The 25,000-nt window shown below is 55.1% G+C and overlaps 6 protein-coding genes across 6 annotated transcripts; 1 reads left to right on the plus strand and 5 right to left on the minus strand.

Annotated features, from left to right (window-relative positions):
* Window positions 1-4,047: 4,047 nt before the first annotated feature.
* On the minus strand, window positions 4,048-5,853 carry LBRM_16_1540 (conserved hypothetical protein; the record flags this gene model as incomplete). Its single annotated transcript, XM_001563706.1, has 1 exon — window positions 4,048-5,853. One exon carries the CDS (start codon window positions 5,851-5,853, stop codon window positions 4,048-4,050), a length of 1,806 nt encoding a protein of 601 aa, XP_001563756.1.
* A 2,604-nt stretch (window positions 5,854-8,457) lies between these two features.
* Window positions 8,458-9,552, minus strand: LBRM_16_1550 (conserved hypothetical protein; the record flags this gene model as incomplete). Its single annotated transcript, XM_001563707.1, has 1 exon — window positions 8,458-9,552. The coding sequence occupies one exon, from the start codon at window positions 9,550-9,552 to the stop codon at window positions 8,458-8,460; it is 1,095 nt and encodes a 364-aa protein (XP_001563757.1).
* Window positions 9,553-10,680: 1,128 nt separating this feature from the next.
* LBRM_16_1560 (conserved hypothetical protein) lies at window positions 10,681-12,399 on the minus strand (the record flags this gene model as incomplete). Its single annotated transcript, XM_001563708.2, has 1 exon — window positions 10,681-12,399. One exon carries the CDS (start codon window positions 12,397-12,399, stop codon window positions 10,681-10,683), a length of 1,719 nt encoding a protein of 572 aa, XP_001563758.1.
* A 3,112-nt stretch (window positions 12,400-15,511) lies between these two features.
* On the minus strand, window positions 15,512-15,853 carry LBRM_16_1570 (conserved hypothetical protein; the record flags this gene model as incomplete). Its single annotated transcript, XM_001563709.1, has 1 exon — window positions 15,512-15,853. The coding sequence occupies one exon, from the start codon at window positions 15,851-15,853 to the stop codon at window positions 15,512-15,514; it is 342 nt and encodes a 113-aa protein (XP_001563759.1).
* Window positions 15,854-17,293: 1,440 nt separating this feature from the next.
* Window positions 17,294-20,731, minus strand: LBRM_16_1580 (conserved hypothetical protein; the record flags this gene model as incomplete). Its single annotated transcript, XM_001563710.1, has 1 exon — window positions 17,294-20,731. One exon carries the CDS (start codon window positions 20,729-20,731, stop codon window positions 17,294-17,296), a length of 3,438 nt encoding a protein of 1,145 aa, XP_001563760.1.
* Window positions 20,732-23,577: 2,846 nt separating this feature from the next.
* Window positions 23,578-24,867, plus strand: LBRM_16_1590 (putative endoplasmic reticulum oxidoreductin; the record flags this gene model as incomplete). Its single annotated transcript, XM_001563711.1, has 1 exon — window positions 23,578-24,867. The coding sequence occupies one exon, from the start codon at window positions 23,578-23,580 to the stop codon at window positions 24,865-24,867; it is 1,290 nt and encodes a 429-aa protein (XP_001563761.1).
* Between the last annotated feature and the right edge of the window lie 133 nt (window positions 24,868-25,000).

Consider the following 25,000-nt stretch of genomic DNA (forward strand, 5'->3'; position numbering starts at 1 on the left):
CTCTACTGAGACGGTGAGCTAGAGAGTGCGCGTGTGTGTGTGTGTGGGTGCGTGAAGCGCGTCAGGGGGAGGGAGTGCGAGAAGACCGCAAAGAGGATGAAGTGGGGGAGCACAAGGAAGTGAAGAGGGTGCAGGGGAGGTCAGAGGAGAGGTACAGGGAAGAGAAGAGGCACAGTCTAGTATGAATCCAACGAATACAAAGGTGAAAGGGGGAAGAAAGGGAAATGGCGACGTTGAAGTTTGCTTGTGTCGCTGTATGTGTTTGAGTTACGCGAGACACCAAAGACAGGGGGGTGAAAGAACGCAGAGTGGCACAGGAAGAGAGTAGCCGACTCGGATACAGGCCCGCTACGTGCAGAGGGATGAGCTGGCGGGAGGGAAGAAGGGTGGGAACGTTGAAGAGGAGAAGGCGGGGGAGGGAGAGGGGTTGACGTATTCAGAAACACGTGCTAGGCGGCTCTCTGAATGAAGCGCACCTGATATTGTTTGTTCTGCTGCCGTGATGCTGTGCGTGGCTTCCTTCGATCCCTTTTTTTTAGTGCCAATGGGGGCTAAACAGTGGAGCAAACACAAGAGAGACTCGGGGAGAGGAGGGGCGACAGCCGCCGACGCATGAAACGGAGAGGCGCTTGAGCTTCAGTCAGTCTTTGGGTGGGGCAATGGGGGAAGCGCTGTAAGTTGAAAGTGCTCCTTGCGGATTGGTGCTGCGTTGTGGACTAGTGTGGCTGTATATGCGTGTGTGTGGGTGTGCGCATGATAATGCTGATCGAAGTCGTGGTGATGGACATCACGAGTGAATGGAAAGTAGAAAAGAGGAAGACGAGAGGGAAGAAAAGGGAAGAGGGGGTGAGCGGCAAGAAGGGGGGGTGGTGGTGGTGGAGGGGCACAGAGAAGGGCGAGAGGGAAGACGCCTGATTGATCTCCCTCAGCAGCGCTGGTCGTCGCCATCACTTGTTGGGAAGTTCCGGCGAAAAGAGAGCGCACCAGCGTGGATGCGTGCTCCGATACCCGCGAAGCGTCGGTATTACGTTGAAGAAGCCGCATGTGCCCAACGACTGTGCAGCACTGCCCCCCCCGCGCCGGACTCTGTTGTTCATACGTGTGAGTGGGAGGGGGAGGGCGAAAGCGAAGAAGGAGTGTGCGGCCTGGAGGACAAGTGCATCGCCGATCATGTGTAGTGAACTTTGAATCAGGTGGGAAAGCTGGCGAGAAGGTTAATGGCAGGAGGAGAAGCAAGTGCAACAGCAGAAGAGGGAGGGGTGGAGGAGGCAGAGACGGGGCAGAGGGGGGGGGAGGAGGGACCCCGCCACCAAACGCACCCCACTTCCACTGTCCTCTTCCAAGCACCGTAACCACCGGCACAAGAGCAATCAAGCGTACACCAAAGACCGCCAAAGCCACAGCCGTAAGGGCACACGCAAAGCGAGAGGTCCTCTATAGAGAGAGTTAAAGGCATGCATATCCAGAGAGAGAGAGAGAGAGGGGGGCACAGACACATGCAGACAGTCACACAGTCACGGGGGGGGGGGGGGTTTATAGGAGTGGGTGGGGAAAGCGGCGGAAAAACTCACAGTGCACTGGAGAAGACAGAGAGATCATTTATTCGTTGTGTCTGCCCTCAGCGAAGCACGGAGTACTGAGGAAGAGAAGAAACGCGAGCTCCCTGCTGGACGTGCGCCTAGGAGCTCGCTATGCGGATGCGCTCGTACATTCTCTTTATGCACTTCTCGCTCAAACTAATTTTTTCGTCTCCAGCGCTACGGCCTCGAACGCCACAGTCAGCTCCCCCGTGCCTTCTAGCCCGAGTGCCACAGTCTGGCACAGCTGTGGTAGTGAGTGTCCCGGAGTCTGAGAGCGAACCCTCTCTCTTTCCAGGCTTCCATGTGGTGGCCTCGTTGAGGAACGGGCCCAAGCGGGATGATGCGGTATGGAGCTGCTCTATCGCGTTGTCTAGTGTGTGCTCAAATGCATCGACCCACATGAAGAGCCCCGCAGCCATCGCTGGAGCGCTGCTGTGCCATACACTTGACAAAGGTCAGAGGCCGTTGTGTCGCGATTCTCAAGAAGGGCGTGCGTACCGCCTGAAGATGACAGACTGGGGCTGAGTGGAAAAGACGCATTTGCACCTTGCCGGGTGTTCCGCTTCAGATTCGTATACCGACTAGGTAGTGGTGTCGCGCGTGCAAGGGGTGTGTGGTAGTCTCTCTCCGTAGGTGGTGGATTCGTGTACAGCTGCCCGGATCGGGTCTGCCGCAAGCGTGGCCAGTTGTGTGCACTCGCAATGCAGTGGCGTTGGCGGGTAGTCTTGGAGAAGACCAATTCAGCGTGTGGCCTGTCCTCTTTCCGTGTGACACGCCACCACCTGCGCCCATTTCCCATTGGTCCTCTCTCGCGCTGTCCCTCTCCGCGCCACCCGACGGGGATCCCGGCCTCCATTTTTTCGCAAGGGCCGTTGCTGCCGGTGCTGCTCCTCTCCTACGGATTCTCTTTGCGGCTCCTCAGCGCTGCCTCCGCGGAACCCACCTCAGCAGCCGCCTCGACCTCAGCCACGCGACTCCTGTTGCCGTAGCGCTCTGGAGTAATCACCACCGCAGCCGTGGCGTGGATTGGCTTTGCCGCATGTTTGCCTTCAGATCCTTTGAACTGGCGATTCATCTTGTCAGTCAGGGCAGATGCCAGAGCGTTCAGCTGCCTCGCCATCACGCCCACGCCTGCTACGCCCGCTTGGTTCCCTTGGGCGTTGTGGACAGGAAGATGTACCCACCACTAAGCAATGCGTTGTCCTTCAGTTTCTCGTGAAGCCCTGTCACAGCACTCTCCGCGCCGCCAATCAGGCCACCGCTTGCTGCCTTCCACTCAGCCGGTAAGAGGGATGCGCTGAGCTCGCGCCACTTTGGGGTGGAAAAAGAGGGTACTGCAGTCTGGCACCTCGCCCACCAGCGGGGAAGTCATTGTGCACCCCCCCCCTCTGTCCCAGGGGCTGGCCAGAAGCCAATGATGCGTTTTGATGGCGTCATCAGTGCTGACGTGGAGGATCACGTGCATCAGTGCGTAGCGTGCATCGCTCAGGTCATTTGAGGAGAGCTCGCACTAACTCAGCCTCACCGTCACGGGAGCCAAATGGCCTTGCCGGGCGCGACTCACGGAACACTCCTCTCCTCTCCTCCAGCCCTCCGCGAGCTGCGGGCTTTTGATGCGTTGCTGTTCCCTTCCTCCCAAAGTGCCTCAGCCTTGATCAGCTCCTGCATCCACGGGTAGACTAGTAACTGGTGCTTGCGCATACGTCTCTCCTCTATGAGGTACATCACGCTTTCCATGTTTGCTGTGGGTTGCCTCGGCGCTGAGAGGGCCGTCAGAATTGCCCTCCTTTTCTGCCCTCAGTTCCATCGCTGTGTAGTCTGCCCCTTCACTTCTCCACGACTGCGAGAGGCGATGTTTGCATTCGTCGGCTACCAACTCCGGTGTCCGGCATGTTGGAGCTGCGGTAGTCTTCGTCGAGCAATGACTGGTAAAGAGACGAGCAAAGCCTTTTTCGCTTAGCCGGCGTGCCGTCTGCGAAGGAGGGGAGAGCGGGGGGAAACTGAACGGAATGAGGAGACGTGCGTTGCAAGTGAAGGAGAAGAGAGCCACGAAGTCATGCAGGCTCGGGGTTGGGGTTGCTGAACTGTCAAACTGCATTTCGCGGTCCTGTTCTGGATCCATAGAAGACTGATTCGTTTGCTTGCGGCTCCCACTGGCCAGTTAGTAAAACTTCAACAAGGCGTAAGCGATCTCTGAGTTCCTCCTAACCACACATGGATGCTTAAAACCAATGGAGAAGCAAAGATGGCGGGTGCTGACTGCCCCCTACGACGAGTCTTTGTCATGAGGAGCGCCGCTAGAGACTACGTGGCGACACGAGCCCGCTGCTTTCTGTGTGTTTGAGCTCATGGGTGGGCCTTGGTGCGCGCCTGCATCGCAGCTGCTGAGCTACATATCACCTTCTCCCTATCCCTTGCTCTCCTCAGCTCTCACAAAGCTGTGTTTTCATACAGTAGGGTGCGGACGCTATTCCTTCGCTCGGGCATCACCGAACCGCTTCAGCAGGTACTCGCGCGTCAGCTTCGCTGTCTGTACGGACTGCGCCGCACCGTGCGATCCGAAGGTGTTCATAATCTTTGACACGACCTTTGGCAGTGACGTGTTGAGCACGACAGTGTGGTTGTTCACCAAGACGCCATCGTTGACGGGGTAATAGAGCAAAAGAGACCGCACCTTTGCTGTCGCGTCAACCTTCTCAATATTTCGCTTTGTTCGCTCCAGCATGATCACCTTGCCAGGGACTATCCCGTCGCACACGGAGAGCGACAGCAGCACTGCCGGGTCGGTGATCTCTGACACCTTGAACTGAATGGTGAGACTGAAGACAAAGCGGATGACTGTCAGGGTGAGGCGGAATGTGTCCTCGATATCGCAGTCCTGAACCTTGTTCTCGGAAGGCTGGCATGCCTTCTGGTACTCTGTGGACACCACCAGGTTCTTCGTGATATCCTTCAGCATGATGCCCGGCAGCATGTACATCGCCTTTACATGGATGCCGATGTACTTTGTCATGTCCTTGCTGTCGTGGACGTCCACTTTTGGCGTGTTGTTCTCTGTCACCTCGTCAGCGAAGGAGCTGAGGTTGATGATGGCGTCGACGATGCCCATCGTCTCGCTATCCGCCTCTGCCAGGGAGCCGCACATGAAGCGGAATATGCATCGACCTTCGTTGAGGGCGGCAGTAGCACTTTTCACGGAGAGAAAGTCCCACGTGTCATTTTCCACCAAAGCGGTGTCGACCTTGTGAGGGTCAATATCGCGGCACATCAGGGCCAGCATTTCGTACTGCTGCACCTTCGTGCCAGCAGGTGACACGCTCAAGCGAGACCTCGATCTGCTGAGCACCAACGATGGGTTGTTGGCACTGGTCTCTTTGCCGTCGATCCCGTTGAACGTTGGTAACTCGCTTGGTATAGTAGGCGAGGTACGAGAGGGGGTGACGGATGCGGGGGGCATGGAAATGGATGCATCCATCTGTAGCCCTTGAGCATAAATGACAAGTACTGGCTGGCGCTTGCTTTTACGCTGAGCGCCGGTGCTCTGATTCTGAGGGGCGCTCTTGCCGGCTGACCATGGACGGCGTCGCTGGCGCAGCGTCGGGACAATTTGGCAGCACGCCAGTTGCATCAACATCGAGTCCACACTCCAGGATCCCTCGATGGACCGTCGTAGCAACCTCTCGACCTCCTCCAGGCGCGCCATGCGGTCCGGCAGCGTCGCGCCAGCAGCGATGTAGTCGAGGTCTTCCTGTAGGATGGTGCTTGTGTTGGGACCGCCCAGTATGGACCGGTTGGCCACACTGGTTTCTAACCCCATGCTGGCATTGAGCATGCTCTCCTCCAGCAGAGTCCCTTTGTTGTTGCTGCGCTCCGCGAGCCGTGCCACATTTCTCATGAACTTCTGAACTGCTGTCCTGTCCACGGCACGGAAGCTGTTCGTGAAGCTCATGTTGTTGAGTGTCTCGCTCATCGGGTCGTAGATGTTACCACTGCGCTCGATGGCAACGCTGGTGTCGCGCATCGTGTGAAGGCTGGCGTCGGACAGAGTTCCGCTGCAGTTGTTCACCTCGCCATCGGCATCACGGGTGCCACGATGCGGGGAGATAGCCGTTGTGTTCGCGCCCTCAGGGACGACAACATCAAAGGCTATCGGTTGGAAGCGTCGCGCAGTGCTTTGCATCGACTTGAAGCTGCTGTTTGCGGCGGCGTGCTCCTTCGCCTTGGTGTGCTTCCCGACATTACTGTGCTTAGGTTTGCTGCAGCACACACCCATAATGCCAGGCCCACTAGAGAGAGAGAGGGAGAGATGGGAAGGCAAGACAAGAACAAAGGCCGAGGGAGGGCAATGCGGCGTACGGCAGCAACAAAGAAATCCGCAGCGAGTGCACATGCGCACCCACACGCTGACTAAGTGACAGAGAGGTCGATGTGTGAACAGAAGAGGGGAGACAGCCGGGGCAGAGAGGCGCTGTGAAAAAGAGCTTTGCTGACGATGGTGATGCGGCGCTGGAGTAGACTGAGCACCAGCAGCAGCGAGAGCGAGCCAAAGGTGAAGGCTAAATGTGGAAGCGAGCGAATAAAAGAGGTGAAGAAAGTACTCTGCCCGGATCACACTGCCACGCAAGCATAGAGACAGAGAGGGAGGAAAAGGTGCGTGTGCGTGCGTCTGTGGAGGGGAGGGGGATAGTGGAGCTATGGTATGGCAGGGAGGGGAAAGGAGGTGGAAAGAGTGATGAAACAGGAGAAGAAGGCAACCTAACAAAGCACGCGAAACAATATAAGGCGAAAACGAAAGAGGCCAGGGAGACAACGAGGCACAGCACTAATGCCGCTGTGGTGGTCGCGATATAGTGACTACGTCGCGGAGAGGTTGCCCGAAAGAACAGCAAGCAACAGTGACGAGAGGAAGAGAACAGAAGGAAAGAGGGAAAAAAACACAGTGTCGTCTCTTGGTGGGAAGTGCCCAAGAATGCCGGCCTAATCGACAGCTACTCCGTCACACCCACACACACACACACACAGGGAGAGCGAGGGTTGTTCGCTGGTTTTCTACTTTTTATTATTGGGGGAAAGAAGGAGGGAGAGGGAAGTGGCCTGTGTTGGTCCTTTACTGTGAGCCGTTCTGTGATGATGGTGGTGGTGAGGGGGGGGGGGCGCGCGCGCGTGTATTGAGGTTTCAAAGACCGAAGGGGGCGGGAGAAAGATAAGAGAGAAAAGTGCTGCTGAGCGCAAGAAGGAAGCAAGAAAAGCCCAGTGGAGGAGGAGGAGGATCTCAGTAGGGGGCTAGCAGAGACAAGATAGGCGTGAAAGTGAGGTGTGTGTATGTGTGTGAACACGCGTCACTCTACACTTACAAAGAGAGAGCGCATTCGCTGCCAGAGAGCACGGGGCCAAACCCTTCACTGCAGCCCCAACATGCCACAGGCCCCATCGCCTGCCGGGAAGCAGCCGCAGACACATGCAGTGCCGCAATGCACCGGGCCCAGTCGCCTGAGCACGGCCCCCCCCCTGCACCGAACTCTAGCCACTCCCTCGCCTCGCAGGCCGCCTCACAGCCGCTCCCGTCATGCTGGTCGGCACCGGCGGCATCCCTCGGGGTGGTGCAGGCTCCCCACCAGTGGGCAGTGAGGACCAGGTGAGGTACGCTCCAGCCACGCCGACGCTCGGCCCATCACATGGATGGCGCAAGCGTGCCTGCTGTCGCAGGTCACTCCGACGCAACGCCATCCAGGACTTGATCACCGGCATCCGCAGCGAGACACCGCTCTGACCGTCCCTACGTTGTAGGTGCATGACACTGTCACCGCCAGAAGTGGTTCGGCATTGAGGGGTGGGGATGGAGGAGGGGGGCTGCTCAGCTTCCTCATAGGGTGGTTTTCTTTCTTCCAACTAGTCTTTCTACCACGAACGCGTCCACATGCCCATTCATCCACAGCTCGCTTATACCTCTGTGTTGCACTAGGGCCATGTCAAGGAGCCTGACCCAGCAATACCGTTTGGTGCTCCCCAGTCCCGCTGCAGTGCCACTGCATACAGCGGAGGCGAGGTCTTAGGATTACGGTCAACATCACCGCAACGCAACCATAGCAGAAAGAAAGGAGGTGCATGAACGTATTGATGGAGTCGTCGACACGATGCATAGTGAGCTGGTAAAAGCGCCATCGTGCCCGCACGCGCCTCTCCGGCACAGAGCCAGTCCAGCCCTGTCCGCCAACACCAAGAGTCCGCAACCGTACCAGAGGGCAGGCTGCATACTGCTTGGCTTTCTCAGAAAGAGTGAACGCTGAACACCAATTTCACGCTGAGGTGTCCCGTCATCAGGGCCAGCAGCAAAGGCGATGAACGAAACAGACACGAAAAGGAGAGCGGGGGAGGAGCTGCTTGAGCACAGGATAACTGCCCAGAGGCATGTGCTAGGTGGATAGGAAAGCTGCATAGAATAAATGTGCAGTCAGAGGGCTCGATTGTACACACATGGAGGTGCTGATACGTGGGAGTTCACGGGCACACGTCTTCGCCTACCATCGTCTTCTTTCTCACGTCCCGCAGGGCATGCTGAGGCTCTGAGAGAAACAAGCGGAATTGCCGAGGGAGAGGGAGGTGTCCCACAGCCCAGATCACTCCCCCCCTCTTCACCTCAACAGGTCCCTGCTAGGGTCGCGGTTCCATCTTCTGCCTTGTTGCTGCTGTCTTTGGTCACAGGTTGGCATCGTTTCCCCACGCCATAGCTGGTGCAGGCTCACGCCTAGCAGGGCGAGTACCACCATCGTCTTCATCATGTGCCCCTCACGCAGACACGCGCACGTGCCCACCCTCTCACGCACACGGCAGCGAAACAGAGAAAAGAGGGAAAAAGCCGAAAGAAAACGCACATCCCTCAGCCATTCTGGTTGCTGCCAGCCTTCTCTCGCACCGGCTCGAAGAGGTCCTTTGGTACGTTGAAGGGAACTTTGGTAAACAGTTCATCGGCTTCCATAAACACGAGTCGAGGTGGGGAGTGTTCGGTTGCTGCAGCTGGGTCAGCACGACTACCCGCAGCAGCTGCCTTGGCACCCATCCCCCCCGGGTTGGTGGGACTCTTTGGGCGTGCTTCATCACTCGGTGATGCGGCACCAGCGCTTCCACTCGTGCCCATTGACGAGGACGCATCGCCGCCATCGATACGGACGGCGCCGCCAACACGCTTGTTTCCCTCTAGAATGTAGTGAATGATTGCCTCAGTGTGGAAGTAGCCCCACGGGATTACTACCTCGCCATCTGTCTCCTGCTCAAACCAGCGGGTGCAATGCATCCGCGCCACTTGCGCCACCTTGTGCTCGCGGTGCTTACGAATTACAGGGAATGAGCCAAGCTGGCTTACCGCGATGCTGGAAGGAAGTTGCTCGCCGAGCGCTTGAAGTCTTACTGACTCCTCTTCGAGTAAGCGCTGCACCTCGTGCATGTTCAAGTCGGCGTCGTTGCGCAGGTTGAGCCCGCACATGGCAGCCAGCTTAGGCTTCAGGTAGCACTCCTGCAGGCGCACCGTGGACTCCATCGATTTCAAGAGGTCGTAACGGACGTCCATCTCTTGGCAAATCTCCCACATCACCTCGGGGGAGTAAAGGGTGTTGTCGTCAGCCTTGGCAAGCATTGTCTGCCGCAGGGCATCGTTTTCCATGATGGCTCGGTACTCTTGCAGCTGCTGTTTGCCGGCCGCCTCGCTGTCACAGATGCCCTCCAGTAGCACCACCGTGTCCTTATTGCGCTTTACGGCGTGGTCAATATACTCTAGCACGCGGTCGTAGAATTTAATGCCTGCTACATGCAGTGTCGGGATAACGGTGATTGTGGGGTGCGCCAAGTGACTCTGAACATGCGGCGGCCCCACCTCGGCGGCATTGACGGACACAGCCAGTACTCGTGTCCAGCGGCTGCCAACTACGACAAGCTCGTCGTACACGGAACGCAGGAGGCGATTTCGCGTCAAGGACATCGTGCGGCAGTGGAGAAGGAAGTGGAGGGAACAGAGGAGAGCAGCTCACATGGAGGATGGTGGTGGGGGCGGCGCCGGACTGGGGTGGGAGAGAACAAAAGAGGTGCGCTCCAACTGACCTTTGGTAGGGGTCTGTGTGCCGTTAGGCGGTTAGCGGAAAGGGGGTGAGGGGAAGACAGACTTGTGAGGCGCGCACTGAAGCAACGGATGCTGCCTAGCTGGGCACACACGGCCAGTTGCAAATGCGGATGAAAATCAGTACGGCTAAACGGGGATGGAAAAGAGAAGTGTAGCTGCATGTGTGGGCCTAAGTCATGTGCGTCACCGTCTCCTTGTTCCGCCGAACGCAGAGTAAGAAGTAAGGGATAGCAGGAGGGCCGCTGGGTATGGGCGTATGGGTGGTGGTGGTGGGGCGACGAGAAGTGTTACAGCCACCACATGCCGACTCTGCAGATCACAACGGCAGAGAGATTGGTGGGGAAGAGGCATATGCCTAAAGCGCTGGCGTCTCCTTACTCACTCCCTCGCCCCCTCCGCACACATTCTCCTCAGCTTCCACGACCGAAGCAAAAAAAGTGAAGAAAAGAGACGAGACTAACCTGAGCGCGGTCATGCCGCACACCCTTTCCGCTCTCCGCTGCTGCCAGCGGCGGCTTGACTGCGTACCTTCTCGAGGGAGGGTGTCCCTCCATGCTTTGTTTCATTTTTACTCTCTCCCCTCTGGCATTTGTTTTCGTATGCATCGGCACCTCTACACATGCGTGAGAGCGCGAAAGGACTATTAGAGGGGGGAGGGGGGGGGACGCGCTGGAGATGCAATGAGGAGCCCCCGCCAACGTCCGCCAGAGCAGCGGCGTTTGGGTGAAGGCAGGGGGGTCCACGAGACACATAAACACAGAGACGGAGGAAGTAGCCCGAGACGGAATGCACCCGCAAACCTCGCACAGGAAGGGTTCAGCAAATGTAAGAGGACAGGGAGAAGCGGGGCTACATGTCTGCCAGACGCACGTGTACACTTGCGAGTCGACATCGGCTACACGGCCAGTGGGCCAGCACCGCTTCTCTCCCCCACAGCGCCTCGACCTCCCAGAACACAGCACGAAAACCAGTCTACAGTCCCTGCGCGCACTAAATAAAGCGGCGTACCTTGGGAATGATTGCAGTAGACAAGCGGCGCTGATGCTCTGCTCTGAGCTCAGTGAGGGCCCTCAGCCTCTGCTCCAGTGCCAACGCGGACTCAGCTGTGAGACCATCGATGTTGCGTGTAATCAGCTCCTGCACAGCAGCTGCGACGACAGCATCCTGCAAAGCGGCACTACCCAGAAAGTTCGCCTGCTCGAGGAGCTGGAGCAGTTCGGCCAAGGAGAGGGTCTTCATGTTGGCAATCAGCTTGCCCGACACCAGTTGCAACGCCCGACGTGACTGTGGCAACAACTGCATCAGTTGCGCTGCCGCATCCCTTCCTGACCCACCACGCGGGCCACCAGCGTCCATGCTGCTACACCCTGACAGCTGTTCCACAGCATCGACGAAGAGCTCCACAATCTCAAGCTGAGACGCCACAGACAGGTAGGCAGATGCGCTGTCGAGCATCTCGACGAGTTGAGCCGACAGCTCGTCTCCGACACGCTGCAGCACAGAGAGACTTTGGGTGGCTTGCTCCATCTCTAGTACGCGCTGGCGTGCAGCGGACGGCGATAGCGACAGGAAAGGAGGACCGGTCACGAGAGCAGCGCTGGAGGGAGAGCCGTTCAACGCGGCGGTGACACCCACCAACGACGCCGCACCAGGTAAGAGAGCTGGTGTTCGCGACGCTTGCAACTCTGCAGACAAAACGGAAAGGGACACCAGACCCTCCACGTACACTCGAAGGACTGCCAGCAGCTCGGCAGGCGTGAAGTCCGTCGACAGAAACAGCGCCCGGGCCGCCATTTGCTGCGCCAACTCCAGTGCAAGCGAATGGGTGCCGCGGACTGCCGAAAACAGCATCGCTGTTGAGCGGGGGCACGTGCGAGACGTGTCACGGATAAACGCCTTCAGCAAGCGCTGCTGCAATGCCTCCGACAAAATCGAGTCCGCGCCGTCTGCATTCGCTTCCTTTTGAAGGCACGTGTACAAGACTGCAATGTCCATGCACTCCAGCTCCTCGAGGTGACGCAGCGCACGCTGCCGAACACATTCCATCGTGTCGCGAACGCGGAATCGCACAGCCGCTGGGACGACGCTCCATGTGTCCAGCACCTCCACGCACTGAGTGAGGGTAATCTCCTCCGAGTGCTCGGCGAGCTCACGCAGCACCGACTCCGTCAGCTCTGGGGGAGTTTCGGTGGTACAGGCGCGGCACACCGCCAGGCACTCCTCGGTTGTCAGGTCTGGCACGAGAGGGACAAGCTCCACAGCCACGCGGTGGTACAGGTTGCTCTCTTGCCGGCGCAGCTGCGGCATACAGACGAAGAGTGCGACCAGCTCTACCGCCTTCATTTCCTCCAGCTGCAGGAAGAGCTCCGCCAGAATTCGGTCTACCTGCGCTGAATCCCAGAAGCCGAAGAAAGCGCCACATTGCAGCACCACAATCATGTCACCGAGGCTGGCGGCACGCAGATCGCACAGCTTGCCCGTGAAGTACTTGTACTCACCGCGGAGCAGGTTGCGTTCATGAAAATCGCGCGTGTCCTCGTAGCGGGACTTGACGCGAGCCATTCGTCGCGAAACCTCGCCGATCGGCACCGGACGCTCGGAGAGAAGATAGTTGCGCTTGGAGTGCTCCAACTCCGTCAAGCTACTTTGGCGCCAAAAGACGTACCCTGGCGTCCTCTTACTAAGCCAGCACGCTGAGCGGCGGAACATGACGCAACAGCTCTGTCCCGTTATGGTGCGCGAGTGCGTCTGCGACTGTGTTATGCAATTATTGGGGCGTAGGTGGCGATGATTGGGCGGCCAGGGGAGAGGGAGAAATAGAGGGAGTGGTACGGTGGGCAGTGCAGGAGAGAAGACACCAAAAGCGGGCGCGTGGGGAGGGGGGGGTTGCGCACAGACGCAAGCACAGACGTGCGTGCTGCATCGACGCCTCCATTGCTGGGGGGTGGGGGGGGGGTGCATGGATGCGCTGCAAAAAAAAAACGCGGGAGGGAGATTCCACCCACAAAGGAGAGAGGTAAGAGCCGACCAGGCGTGAGAGCGGTGGCGCAGTGATAAGAAATGGCATTATACTGTCTAGCTGTAAGAAGAGAAAAAGCGGCAGTGAATTTGGGGTAGGGAAGCGGGCAGGCCCGTCACGAGTGTCTATGGTACACTCTCACTCCCTGTGATGCTGTCTAGTCTGCATAACCAAGATGCTGTCTCAACTTTTCCGTCCACACTCTACATGCAAAGAGGAGGCATGCGCGCTCAAGACGTAGTTTGGCCAGTGGCCCATCGATATCAAGCATCGCATAATCAGCTGCACGTGTGGCAGATCCTTTCCTCTTCGCGCTTCTCAGGGAGACGTCCATGAGTGAAAGTCCTCGTGGGCGCTCGCTAACTTTGACTGTCTAACCTCCGGCGTCAGCGAAGCTCGAGATTGATGATCAGCACGCGCTAGAGCAGAGAGCCACTCCAACGTGGCGCGTGGCTGCGCTGCGGCGTTATCATAAGGTGGGGGCTACTGCACGCACAACACTGGATCATAGTGGGTCCAGAGGGTGCCAGACTTGTCACCCACACCTACGCTTCATTACTAGGTGAAAAGGTAAAAGAGCGGAAACGAGGGGGTAACGCTGACGGCGGCCCAGATCCACACAGAGAAACATACAGACGCGGAGCGCGTCAAGTTCTTCATTCGGAGAGTCTGCGCAGCCGTACCGTGAGCCGGCCCCCTTCCTCTTCTGTGTCCATGAGGACCTCCACGAGCTCCACTACGGGCTGCGCCTGAGACCCTACTAGCGTACGAGGCCGGCTCACTCAGCTCTGTCAGCAGGGTTCACAAGGAGGGTGTGCATACCAGCTAGATACCGGCGTACCATCTCGCATGCTAGCAGCCCAATCACCGACGGCAGCGCAGACCGACGGACGAGGTAACACACCTCTGGCAAACAATGCTCGTCAAAGTGGACTTGGGTAGTACGTTCGGCTTCGGTCCGCAGCCGTTTCGATAAGTACTTCGCAATGTCGTGCACAGCGCGTTGCAGCTCCTTCGTGGTGCGTGTGACGGATACCTGACACGCTTGTAGCGGTGAGGCGGCAGTAGTGGCATCGGTTACGCGCTATAGCAGAGGTGGCCACCGAGAAAAATAAAGTGGCGGCACCACTGTTTTGCACTAAGGCGACGCAGCGACAAAATCGATGTTGCACACTTGACACTGTCCTTACTGTTGACCACCTTCAACTTTGGCCTCCCCTTCCCCGCGGCAGGGGGTGATGACGGAAGGGCACAGTCACCGCTGCCGCCTTGTGCGGGCATGGGAGAGCTGTCAGAGCGAGTCTATCGCAGAAGACGAGGACAAACGCTGCCATTTGTGCCACTATGCAGGCGTGCGCTCTCTCTTTCGCTTACTCTTCCTCGTTTGCCCGTGTCCTGGTGTGGGCCACTGGGGGAGGGGGAGAGGGTGGGCCGGCAAGAGCGCAGAAACAAACGAAAGAACTACACGCTTATCGACGTCCCCTTTTCCTCTTGTCGCTGCTGTTGAATAGCGTGCGTCAACAAGTGTGCGTGTGTGTTCGCTCCATGTGTGTCATCTTGGTAGGTGAATCGAGAGAGAGAAAGTAAGCGGCTTCAGAGGCAAAGAGAGAGTAGAGCAGTGGTAAGAGGGGAAGATGAGCGAGAGCATCTGTCGTTGTGGCGCCACTACTTCTCGGACATTCCGCGGAGTGCAATGCATGTAGGCACACGCGAGAGGAAAAGAGGTATAGCTGGGAGAGGCATTCGCACTGCTCTCCTCCTCCCTCCCTAGCAGCTGAGGTACCTGCCAGCATCATGCTTCTTCGTACGCATGTGCCTGCCCGGCACGGCGTTGACGATGTGAGGAGGCGCTGACAGCGCAGAAAAGGCGGCGACAGACCCGGGGGGGCCAGAGAACACGACACGGAAGAACTCTTCGTGAGGCCATTCTCGCACACTTTTCCTCCTCCTTCCTCCCTCCCTCGTGCTGCGTCGCTATCGCAGGCCGATCCTTATTTCAAGAGGGAGAGAGAACAGGCTGAGCTATGGAGCAAGAATCTCTGTTTTCTCTGCTCCTTGATAGACGAGTAGGTGAGCACGTGCGTGCTTCCATGGCTGGGTAGCTGGGATGGGCCTCCCCAGCGATTCATCGCTCAATCACACATAAACATTCACTGAACAGCGAGTTTCATCAAAGCGAAATAAGACAAGGCAAAAGAGAGAACAAAAGAAAAGAAGAGGGTGGAGGGCGGAGGTCGTGATAAGAGAGAGGCAGAGAAGAGAGGCGGCGGATGTGCTCTCTGCGCATCAGCGTTGATACCTCTCTCGTTCCCCTCCCTCACCGACAGTCACACACACAAACACATACATGCTCGCTCTCACTGAGAGACTCTCGCTCTCTTCATTGCTCGTTTACATTCGTGACATCGAACAGCAACAACGGGGGAAAGCGACAGCGGGGAGAAAAGGGATAAAAAGGAGAACAACGAGGTGAGAGAACGGTGGAGTAGGACATCACCACAAGGCCAGGACAGAGAGAAGGCGGTAAGGGCTTTACTAGTGAAGAGTAGTGCGTGCTGAACAGATGCAGGAGGGGCTGGATGTAGAAAGAAGCGCAGCGGTAGTGGATGCGGGAGTGCATGCCCTCGCAGAGGTAATCGTGGCAGCGGAACAAGCACGACAGTAGTGTAGCCCACTTGATGGTTGGGTGCACAAATACAGAGAAAGAGGCGGGGGGGGGGGGGGGGAATGTGGGCACTAATGCCCCAGTTCTGATGATTTGCCTCCCTTTTTGTATTCCCCCCCCCCTTCTAGGGTGGCCCTTTACCGCAATGTCAGCGCCTGTGAGATGCCATCACGGGTGGACGCCAGTAGCTTCTGCTGCGTCTGCATTGAACCCGTTGTGTCAAAGAACTGCATGCAGAAGATGCATATTTCTTCTCGCTTGTACAGCTGCGACGGCGACGGCATGTGGTCACCTCGACGCACATCCATACCCCATTTCTGGCGAAGTTCTAAGATGGACTTGTGAGTGATGGCCCCAGGCAGCTCGTTCACGTAGAAGGTCTGGGTACACAGGGCACATTTCTTGCGCTTCTGCAGGCCCTGACGCACACGGAGGTTAAGCTCCTCTTGCGTGAGCGCCTCCTGCGCCTTCTGCAGCATGGAGAGTACTACGTCAGCTGCTAATGCGATGAACGTCCTTGTGGACACCCAGCCAATCGAAGAAAGGCCAGCCAAGCGGGTAACGTAGAGTCCAGGCGCTGTCGTTGTACGTATATCTGGAGGAAGTGGGTGGTTGGGTGGAGGGGTGGGGCTTGGGGGGTCACATTATTGAAACGTGCGTGCGTGCGTGTTTGCATGCAGGCGCGTTGCCATTTTTTTTATTTATAGACACCCGACGAAGGAGGGAACGGGGCAAACAAGGGAGCACACGAGCAATGCATTCAAGCACGGGAACACGAACAGAATTGAGAGCGATGGGAAGAGCAAAGAGAGCCGACTTGCATATGTGGGTGCACTCACGCTCGGTGTTACACATTTTTCGCACGGTGCAGCGTGCTAAAGTGGGGCGAGTGAAACACGCGGGGGATACACCGTCACTCACTTTCATTTCCTTGGCTTTCCCTGTGGTCTAGCAAGAAATCCACTGGGCAACTCCACGACACAGTCGGAGACTCATGACACTTCCCTACCATGACGCCTCTTCGCGGAAAAGGAGGGTAGAGCACAGGAGCACGGGTGGATTCCTCCTTTTGCTACGATCCCGTTACTATTTTTTCTTCCGCATGTTTAGCTACGTGACCTCAATCTGTGGCAGATCGTTCCATGATGGCAAAAGAGAGGCGCTCAACACAGTCGTGAGCGAGAGGGATCCGTGTCTCACTGGTATACGCTCACGAGGACTCCTTTTGCAGCGGGCCCATTCGCTGCCAGAGAGCACGGGGCCAAACCCCTCACTGCAGCCCCAACATGCCACAGGCCCCATCGCCTGCCGGGAAGCAGCCGCAGACACATGCAGTGCCGCAATGCACCGGGCCCAGTCGCCTGAGCACGGCCCCCCCCCCTGCACCGAACTCTAGCCACTCCCTCGCCTCGCAGGCCGCCTCACAGCCGCTCCCGTCATGCTGGTCGGCACCGGCGGCATCCCTCGGGGTGGTGCAGGCTCCCCACCAGTGGGCAGTGAGGACCAGGTGAGGTACGCTCCAGCCACGCCGACGCTCGGCCCATCACATGGATGGCGCAAGCGTGCCTGCTGTCGCAGGTCACTCCGACGCAACGCCATCCAGGACTTGATCACCGGCATCCGCAGCGAGACACCGCTCTGACCGTCCCTACGTTGTAGGTGCATGACACTGTCACCGCCAGAAGTGGTTCGGCATTGAGGGGTGGGGATGGAGGAGGGGGGCTGCTCAGCTTCCTCATAGGGTGTGGACTGGGCCCAGACACCACGCGCTCAGATGTCCCTCCGTCATCAGGAACTTGCTGTGGCCCACGAAACAACAGAAAAGACACAGTTATCAGCAGATGGTACGCCTTGACAGTGCGCGGTGTGAACCCACGTAAGATAGCAACCAATAAACGGTGGGGAGGCAGCTGCTGAGTTTACTCCACCACCAACGTTTCTTCCACGGAGCCCAATACGGGCGCCGTCACCGTAGTCATCTTAGCCTCTGGGATGGCTACCAAGCCCGCAGTCTCAATGCTCTCCGTTACGGACTCGTTGCCCCTGCCGCCGACGTCACCTTCGTCAGCAGCCATTGTATCGGGCACCTCGCGCCGCCTTCGTTTTTTGTCACTATGATGGTTGCGATGGCGCCGCTTTGATTGTCGGTTCCTCTTCTCGTCCGCACCCTCCGCTGAAGGGCACGAAGTAAGCACCGTCCCTTCATCGCCGCCTTCCACCTCAGGAGAGACTTCATAGCCATATTGCTGACTCGCGTCGCCCGCAGATGTCGTTGTTCGACGCTGACGATGTGCCCTGGTGTCTGGTGAGCGTGTGGTGATGGTCGCAGCTGCGACATCCTTGGATCCTTCCCGCTTTGCCTCGCCGACGTCCGAGTGCGGAAGCGACATTGCCGTATAGCTCATCAGATGCGGCATTCCTTTCTCCTCGATGTATGTGTAGTCGAGTGTGCTCAGGTTGAACAGCGCGCGTGTGCAGCGCAGCGAAACCTCAAACCCGAGATAGGACTGCGCGCCACTTAGTATGCCACTCTCTACTTCATGTGGAAGCATTGATGCGGCACGGGCGTCCTGTGCCTTCGCAAACGAAGGGTTGAAAAAGTCGTAGACGATGCGGTCACACACGGCATAAAGTGGCGCGTGCGTTTTCTCACCCTTGACGAGAACCTCCCGCATCAGCAGCAGAAATGCGACGTTGAAGAAGACACTTTCGCAGTTATTACGCACCAAAGTGTCCATCAGAAATGTCAGTGCGATGTTAACGTCTGCGTCGTTCACGCGCCAATGGCGCAGAGTCGAGTAAACAAGGCTGATGTTTTTTGGCGATGCCAGACGGTGAAAAAACCCGCTAACAGCGACTTCCCGTTCAGAGCTCATTGTCGACAGGGTGGTGCGGTCACTTGAGGCGATGGAGGGAGGTCTCCCTTCTGATGTGGTCCTCTCCGATGATCTTAGCCTATCGCTGTCCATAGAAGTGCTACGGCCCACTGACTCAAGTAAAGGCTCGGGAAGGCCTGCAGCTGCAGAAGGCACCTTTCGCTCCCCAGCGACACTTCCGTTTTGTACATTCGCTTTGATTTCGGGCCGCCTCGCATCTTCGTCGCTCTTTTCGTTTTCGATCATGTATGGCATTGCCCCCGGCATCTCCTCAGACAGGTTCTCCAAAGCAGCAGAGTTGACACTCTCGCTATCATCTTGGTTCTCTACACCACCCGTATCTGCCGACTCTTCCGTTGACACTGTCTTCTGCTTTTTTGAGCGCTTGGAAAGAAGAAGGCTTCCCTTGTAGCTGCACTTTTCCATCAGCTGAAAAACTGAGAACGTGAAAAGTGTGAAAACTTGCGCTTTACGAATTGCAATAACCCGGCTCGAGTACGCAGAGAGTAAGCCAAACACAACTTTGATATTTTCTTCCTTGTAAAGGGCAAACGACGCCAGGGCGTGGGCGGCAACTTGTACAGCAGGATCAGCAGAAATCTCGCCTTCCAGCAGCAAATGCAGAGCGAGAAGTATTTCTGCCAGATAACCCACAACAATCGTTACATCCTCACGCTGTCGAATATCTTTGCAATCGAGGAAGGAGCGCAGCACAGAAAACCCGAACTCCAAGTGATCCAGCGAAATGATCGATGAGACACTTTGCCATTGTTGAGGAAACATGACCAAAAACGATTGTTGCTCCAATTTGAATTGTTCAGCGATAATCCTAACATACCGCAAGATACATCGGCATACTGTCATGTAGTGCAGCACGTTACCAAGACTTTGGTACATGGTGGTGTCGAGAGGCGATGTTATCTCTAGCCTCTCGCCAGATCCCTTGCATCCAACAACAACCTCCTTATGTTCCTTTGTGGCACGCTCGACGGCTGCGGCAGCATCTTGTAATTTGCCGAATGTCATCACGCTCAGCGGTTCGAAGCCAAAGCTCAAAAAAGTGCTATTTTGATGCGAAAGCTGTATTTTCGTAGGAAGTGGAAGGTTGCACTGAGGCGTGACACTTTGGTACATACCCTTGATAAAACGACCGCGTTTGCGCAGATCAATGTCCTTCATCGCCTCCAGTTGATCCTTTCGTCGTGATCCTAGCAAAGAAAAGACAGTACCAATAGCTAGGCATCCTGTTGTGCTCCCCGACGAGGCGCGTACAATAATTCCATTGGAAGTGATGGCTCCATTGCGACTTCGGGCAACAAAACGCCACTTATCACTTGTTTGCTTGCAGTCACGAAACTGCTGCCTACTTAGAAGTGAGGAAAGCCCTCTGTCTGGCGCTGAGTTGTTCGAGTGGTTGAGCAATGTCAAATGTACCAGCTCTTCTGCGGGAACACACCAGATAATACTTGCGATTGCAGTCAGTGCAAGGCAGTTCCACTTCCACAGCTGCTCGTCGCTCTCCAGGAGGCTACTGGCCTGCTTCTGAAACTCCTGGTCGAGGGTTCTGTGCATCATCTCCGTGGATTTTGATGTAGACAACGAGTCGTCATCTTCGATGTCAATATCATCCCCTTCCAGAGAAATATCACAATTCACCCCAGTTACTCTCGGATTCACATCACTTGTGCCTTCATTATTGTTCTCATTTTTCTCCATTCCAGAGCTGCTCAAGACCACGTCCTTTGCATCATTATTTGCAGTCACATTAGTGCCATGAATGCGAGAGTAGTTCTGGTTGATGACGACAAGGAGAAGCTCGACGCCATGGTTGCGACAGAAAGCTCCAATAATTGTCTCCGTGTCCACTGGCTGTCCGTCCAGTAAGTATGTGATTACCGTGAGAACAATTTCAAGAATAACGACGTCCTCACGTTGCAGTTTGCCTGTTGTTCGCTTCTCTGCAATAGGTGCTACGCACTGCACTAGCAGCGCAAAAAACTCATCTGTGCCGCAACGTGCTTTTATCTTCTGCAGCATATCCTTCTGTAGAATCTCGTTGGTCGAAAAGCGCGGTATTGGTAACAGCATAACCGCCAACAGCTTAAGGAGCTGGGGTAGCAGTGTATCACTGAAATTCATTCCATGTGCCAAAAGCAACGGTACGACCAGCTTTTCCGCTACCATCATTTCGCATATAAATGTGAATTCTCCACGACTCACGTCATTTCCGGTAGGCTGAATATCAGCCTCATCATTATCGTAGTCCAGATCCTCGTCACTGACTTCATCGTACATCTGGCGCTCTCGAAGTGACTCGATGCGCTCTACCACACGAGTGCGCTCGCGCAGGAGCCGGTTGCGAAGCAGCTTCGCCGCTGTGCATGCCTCAGAGATGCTACAGGAAGAGGGAACTCGATTGAGAGAGATGTTTAATGCATCCACAGAAAGAAGTATCTGTCGCTTTACTGTTTCTGCAAGCATTGTTATATTGGTTGATGTTCTCTTTTCTAATTGTATTGTGTGAGCGTAGGAAAAATGAAGGGTTAATAGTCTATGGTGTAGTCTAAATGCTTTGCGTTGTTAAATATTGAGGGTTGTCCGCAACGCACTGAAGATCACTTAATTCCTCTACGGCGGTCTCAACCTCCAACGGCTCTGCATACACACACACACACACATAAAGAAAAGATAGCGTATAGTAAAAAAAAAAAAAAGAGAGCCAGATACAAAGGAAACAAAAAACAGCGAAGTATTCAAGTGAAGATGCAAACTCAAGTTGTGGTAGCTGCGTTCAGTAAACTCAAAGAAATGATCGTTATGCACAAGTATGCCTAAAGGCAACAGGGTAATAGTAGCTAAAAATTATATTTAGCTACACTGTCGTAAAAGCGACGCGCCTCTTCGCGCAGTCGGGGTAACAAATACATGGGTTGCCAAATCACAGCCCACATAGGTTTTTTCCCCTTCTCACCAGTGAAATGCAAACACATTGCACCTCTAAGGAAAAGGAATTTTTCAGCGCAAAATCAACGTGCTGAGCTCCTTGAGCTTGATTTACATTGCTTATTGATAGGAGAAAAAATACGAAGCTTGACCCAGAACGGTGCTGGCTCAAATAGTTTTGAAGAAAGATTACGTTAATCCTGCGGAGACTGCTTCTCGCCGATATCCGTAACACTGTGAACCAATCGCACATGGTGTATTCGACAGCAGTATTGACAAGAGATTTATCAGGCTAATTTTCGTTCTACCTACTATTCCATAGAAGTGTTGGCCTCAGCAAACAGCGACAATAAACAAAAGTGCTGCAGCAACGCGTCCTCAAGTAGCAAAGGGCAAAAAAGAGTGAGTGAGTCTTATCGAAGGGGGAGAAACTTGTGGCTAGGAGAGAGTGAGCCTCTGTGCTCATGCTTATCAGCCTTAATCTGGCGCAAAAGGTTTTGTGAAGCTAATTGAGAATAGTTAGCACTTCGCCTAGCACTCCGGAGCTCTTGACGGACAATGTTAGAATCAAACATGTTGTCTGCTCGCCTTGCTGTACTACTGTTCACTTCGTTCATCATTGTCCGCTCGTGAAAAGGTGTTCGAACGCGCTTGTTAAATTGAGAGCCAGTGAGGCGACCGTCTGCGCGACCTTTCCGCCTAAACACCGTCCTTCGAGCACCTGCGGCGAAGTAGTTTTTGAAAGACATTAATATTCACTGGGCAATCAGGAAAGCAAGAAAAGGGGAGGGCAACGAAAGGTGGAAAATCGAAGATGACGCAGTGGAGCACAGCTTCTATGCTTGTTGAACCAACGCGGCTCGATTTAACCATGGAATTCGGCATGCCTTCAAGGTGTGCGTGCAGCAAGAAGCATGGCCTTCTTTGTGCATGGTGGGACCGATGAGGTAGCCCTTCAGATCCACTCGGTGTTTCCTTCACGCAAGCAACTGATTTACACGCCTTTGGCGTCGCAGCGATGCTTTCACCAAACACCACTTTCAGCACACAGCGAAAGGAACAAGACAGGAGAGGTGAAGATGTGGCGAGGGGGGGGGGCGCGCGCGGTTTTCTTACTGGACCCAGAGGGGTGAGCAGCGGATGTCAAAGGCTGACGCCGCTTCACATTGTGAGGCCATTCCTCTCTTTTCGTTGCAGTCGAACTTAGACTTTTCACTGCGTTAATTATCATTGTGCCGAAGGTTCTAAGTGGCGCACCTCTCCGGCATGAACCGTGAGCAGGAATACGAATTGTTCCGAGGCGCTCGGTCTGAGATTTGTAGTGTGGCTGTGGAAGACCTTTTGGAAAAGCATCATGCTGCTCTTCAAATCGTTTTCAAATGCTCGCCCCCTCTCGGCATTGAAGCATGCATTCCGCCTTTGGTCAGAAGATTGGAGTGAGGGCGTTGGATTTCGAGGAAACGAAAAGACGGTGAATCGCGCCGTTCACCCGACATTTTCGCCCCGCGCTCATTTTATGACAGTACTCCTTCACCCATTTCTCAGCTTTCCTTTCTCTTTAGGTAGCTTCCTCCTCTCTCTGCGCAATCCCGAGAAGAATGTCACTCAAACACCTGTTCAACACAGACTCGGATTTATTCTTTCGTGATGATCGACATTAGCCAAGGATGTCAACGCTTTCATCACGTGCATGTACGCCGCTTTTCACATGGTCTTTTTTGTCGTCACATTTGAAGGACTTAAGTCTTCTTTCGGCGGAGCTGCAAAGACGCGGGGGTCGCCGCGGAAGCTTATATGAGCCGTTCTCCGGGTTGCCGACTTTCAGTATTAAGCAACTGAGGATGGGGGTGATGTGCAATGTCTGCTTCCGCCGCCGCGAGCAAAGCGCAAGAATAACAACAAAAAAAAACATCAGAACTTCGTGTACGGTTTTCCTTTCGCGGCCGATGGCAAGCGCTGTACTTGCTCGTTTGTGCACGCCAATCAGTAGTGTGACTTTTGTGAGATCCGGAATTCAGTGAGGGTCTTATTATCGCTGCTACTTTTCTCTTGCTAGACCAGCGTACTGCGTAGCATGTAATACCCGTCCATGCCTGCATTGCTTTGTGCTCCCGGTTTACTCGCTCCGAACTGACGACGATTGAGCAGATTCTGGTAAATACAGCCTGCCCCCTCCAGCTGAAGCTGCTCACTTTGCCATTTTGACACTTCTTCAGAACGGGCTTGGAAGGCAAGATTAACCTATCTTGCTGATTTGATCCCAGGCTTAACTATACGCTTTCTTCCTCTTCGGTTTTCTCATCTCTGATTCTGCTTGTAGGCTTTTACACACGTTTCATTTCCTCAGAAAAAACAAGATTCTTTTTATTAGGCGTGTGATTGGAATGAACATAGAGACTGTCATTAAGTGTGCTATCAGTGCGCTTCTTGTTGCGTTCCTTGTTTGTACACACGAGGCGCCAAAAGCAACTGTTCGCTTTGCTACCACCACAAACCTCTCTGCGAAGCCTCGGATCGTGCTGGACACTACGAAACTCGGCTATGGGTATTGTCACTCTTCCCCTGCGGACATTGACGAGGGCACTACATCGCTCCTTGAGATCCTCAACCGTATCACAGTGTCTTCTTACTTTCGTTATTTCAAGGTCAACAGTGCAAAGCCTTGCCCTTACTGGGCCGTGAGTCTTTTGTGCACCAGCACCGAAAACACCTGTGATGTGTGCAAATGTGATGAGAACTTGATCCCGGAAGCCCTACGTGCCAATGAGGATATGAGTGAACTCAACACTCCTGATGGTAGCATCATGCCAGCGGTTCTTCAGCCCATGAACCTGGACGACTGGGGAGATTGGTTGAAAATGGACGATGGGGCGGAGTACGTGGACTTGGTGTCCAATCCTGAGGGCAACACAGGCTACTCTGGCCCTCTTGCAGTGCAGGTGTGGCGTGCCATCTATGCCGAAAATTGCCTGTCGTCAGACAAAGACGAAGCATGCCAGGAGCTGTCCATTCTCCGGACACTCTTGAGTGGGCTACACATGTCTATCAACGTTCACGTCTGCACCAGCTTTTACAAGGACCCCGAGCTCGCTTCACCTCAACACAGCGCTGGCATTTACAACAATCCAAACATATCGTTCTATCCGAGTTGCGAGATGTACAACAAGCGTGTTGCGGCGTTTCCTGAGTTTGTGGGTAACTTGTATATCCTTTATCAGTTTATTCTTCGAGCACTCGCCAAGGCGAGGCCGTTCTTCACAAATGATGTTAGTATATTTAACACAGGTCCTAGGGGTGAAGCGACGCTTGCTGATCTGCAGCTTCATGCAAACATCAAAGAGCTGTTCGACTCACGACTTATCTGCTCTCCCACTTTTGATGAAGGAGCGTTTCTTGAGTCTGAGAAGGGTCGGTCCCTGATACCACAGTTCAAATCAATGATGCTGAACGTGACACGCCTGATGGACTGTGTGACGTGTGAAAAGTGTCGGATTTGGGGCAAGTTGCAGACAAAAGGCATTGCGGTGGCCATGAAGATTATAATGAACCCCGAGAATGAACGGATCAGTTTGGACAGATCGGAGATGGTGACCTTGGTGAACCTTGCTCGCCAGTTGGCCTTTTCGGTGCGCAATGCACAGCGTCTTGGTACTGTATGCAAGGAAGATGCTTAAGTGAGAAGCTTGGCAATGCTACACCGACGAGGTAGAGTCAACAACTATGGGTATGTCATACCGTTTGTTTTCTGATAGGCATCTGGAAATCAAACTTGCTTTAGTTTCGAGGGCCTGGAGGCTCTTTCGTGCG

Source organism: Leishmania braziliensis, chromosome 16, assembly GCF_000002845.2.
Source record: "Leishmania braziliensis MHOM/BR/75/M2904 complete genome, chromosome 16".
NCBI lineage: Eukaryota > Euglenozoa > Kinetoplastea > Trypanosomatida > Trypanosomatidae > Leishmania > Leishmania braziliensis.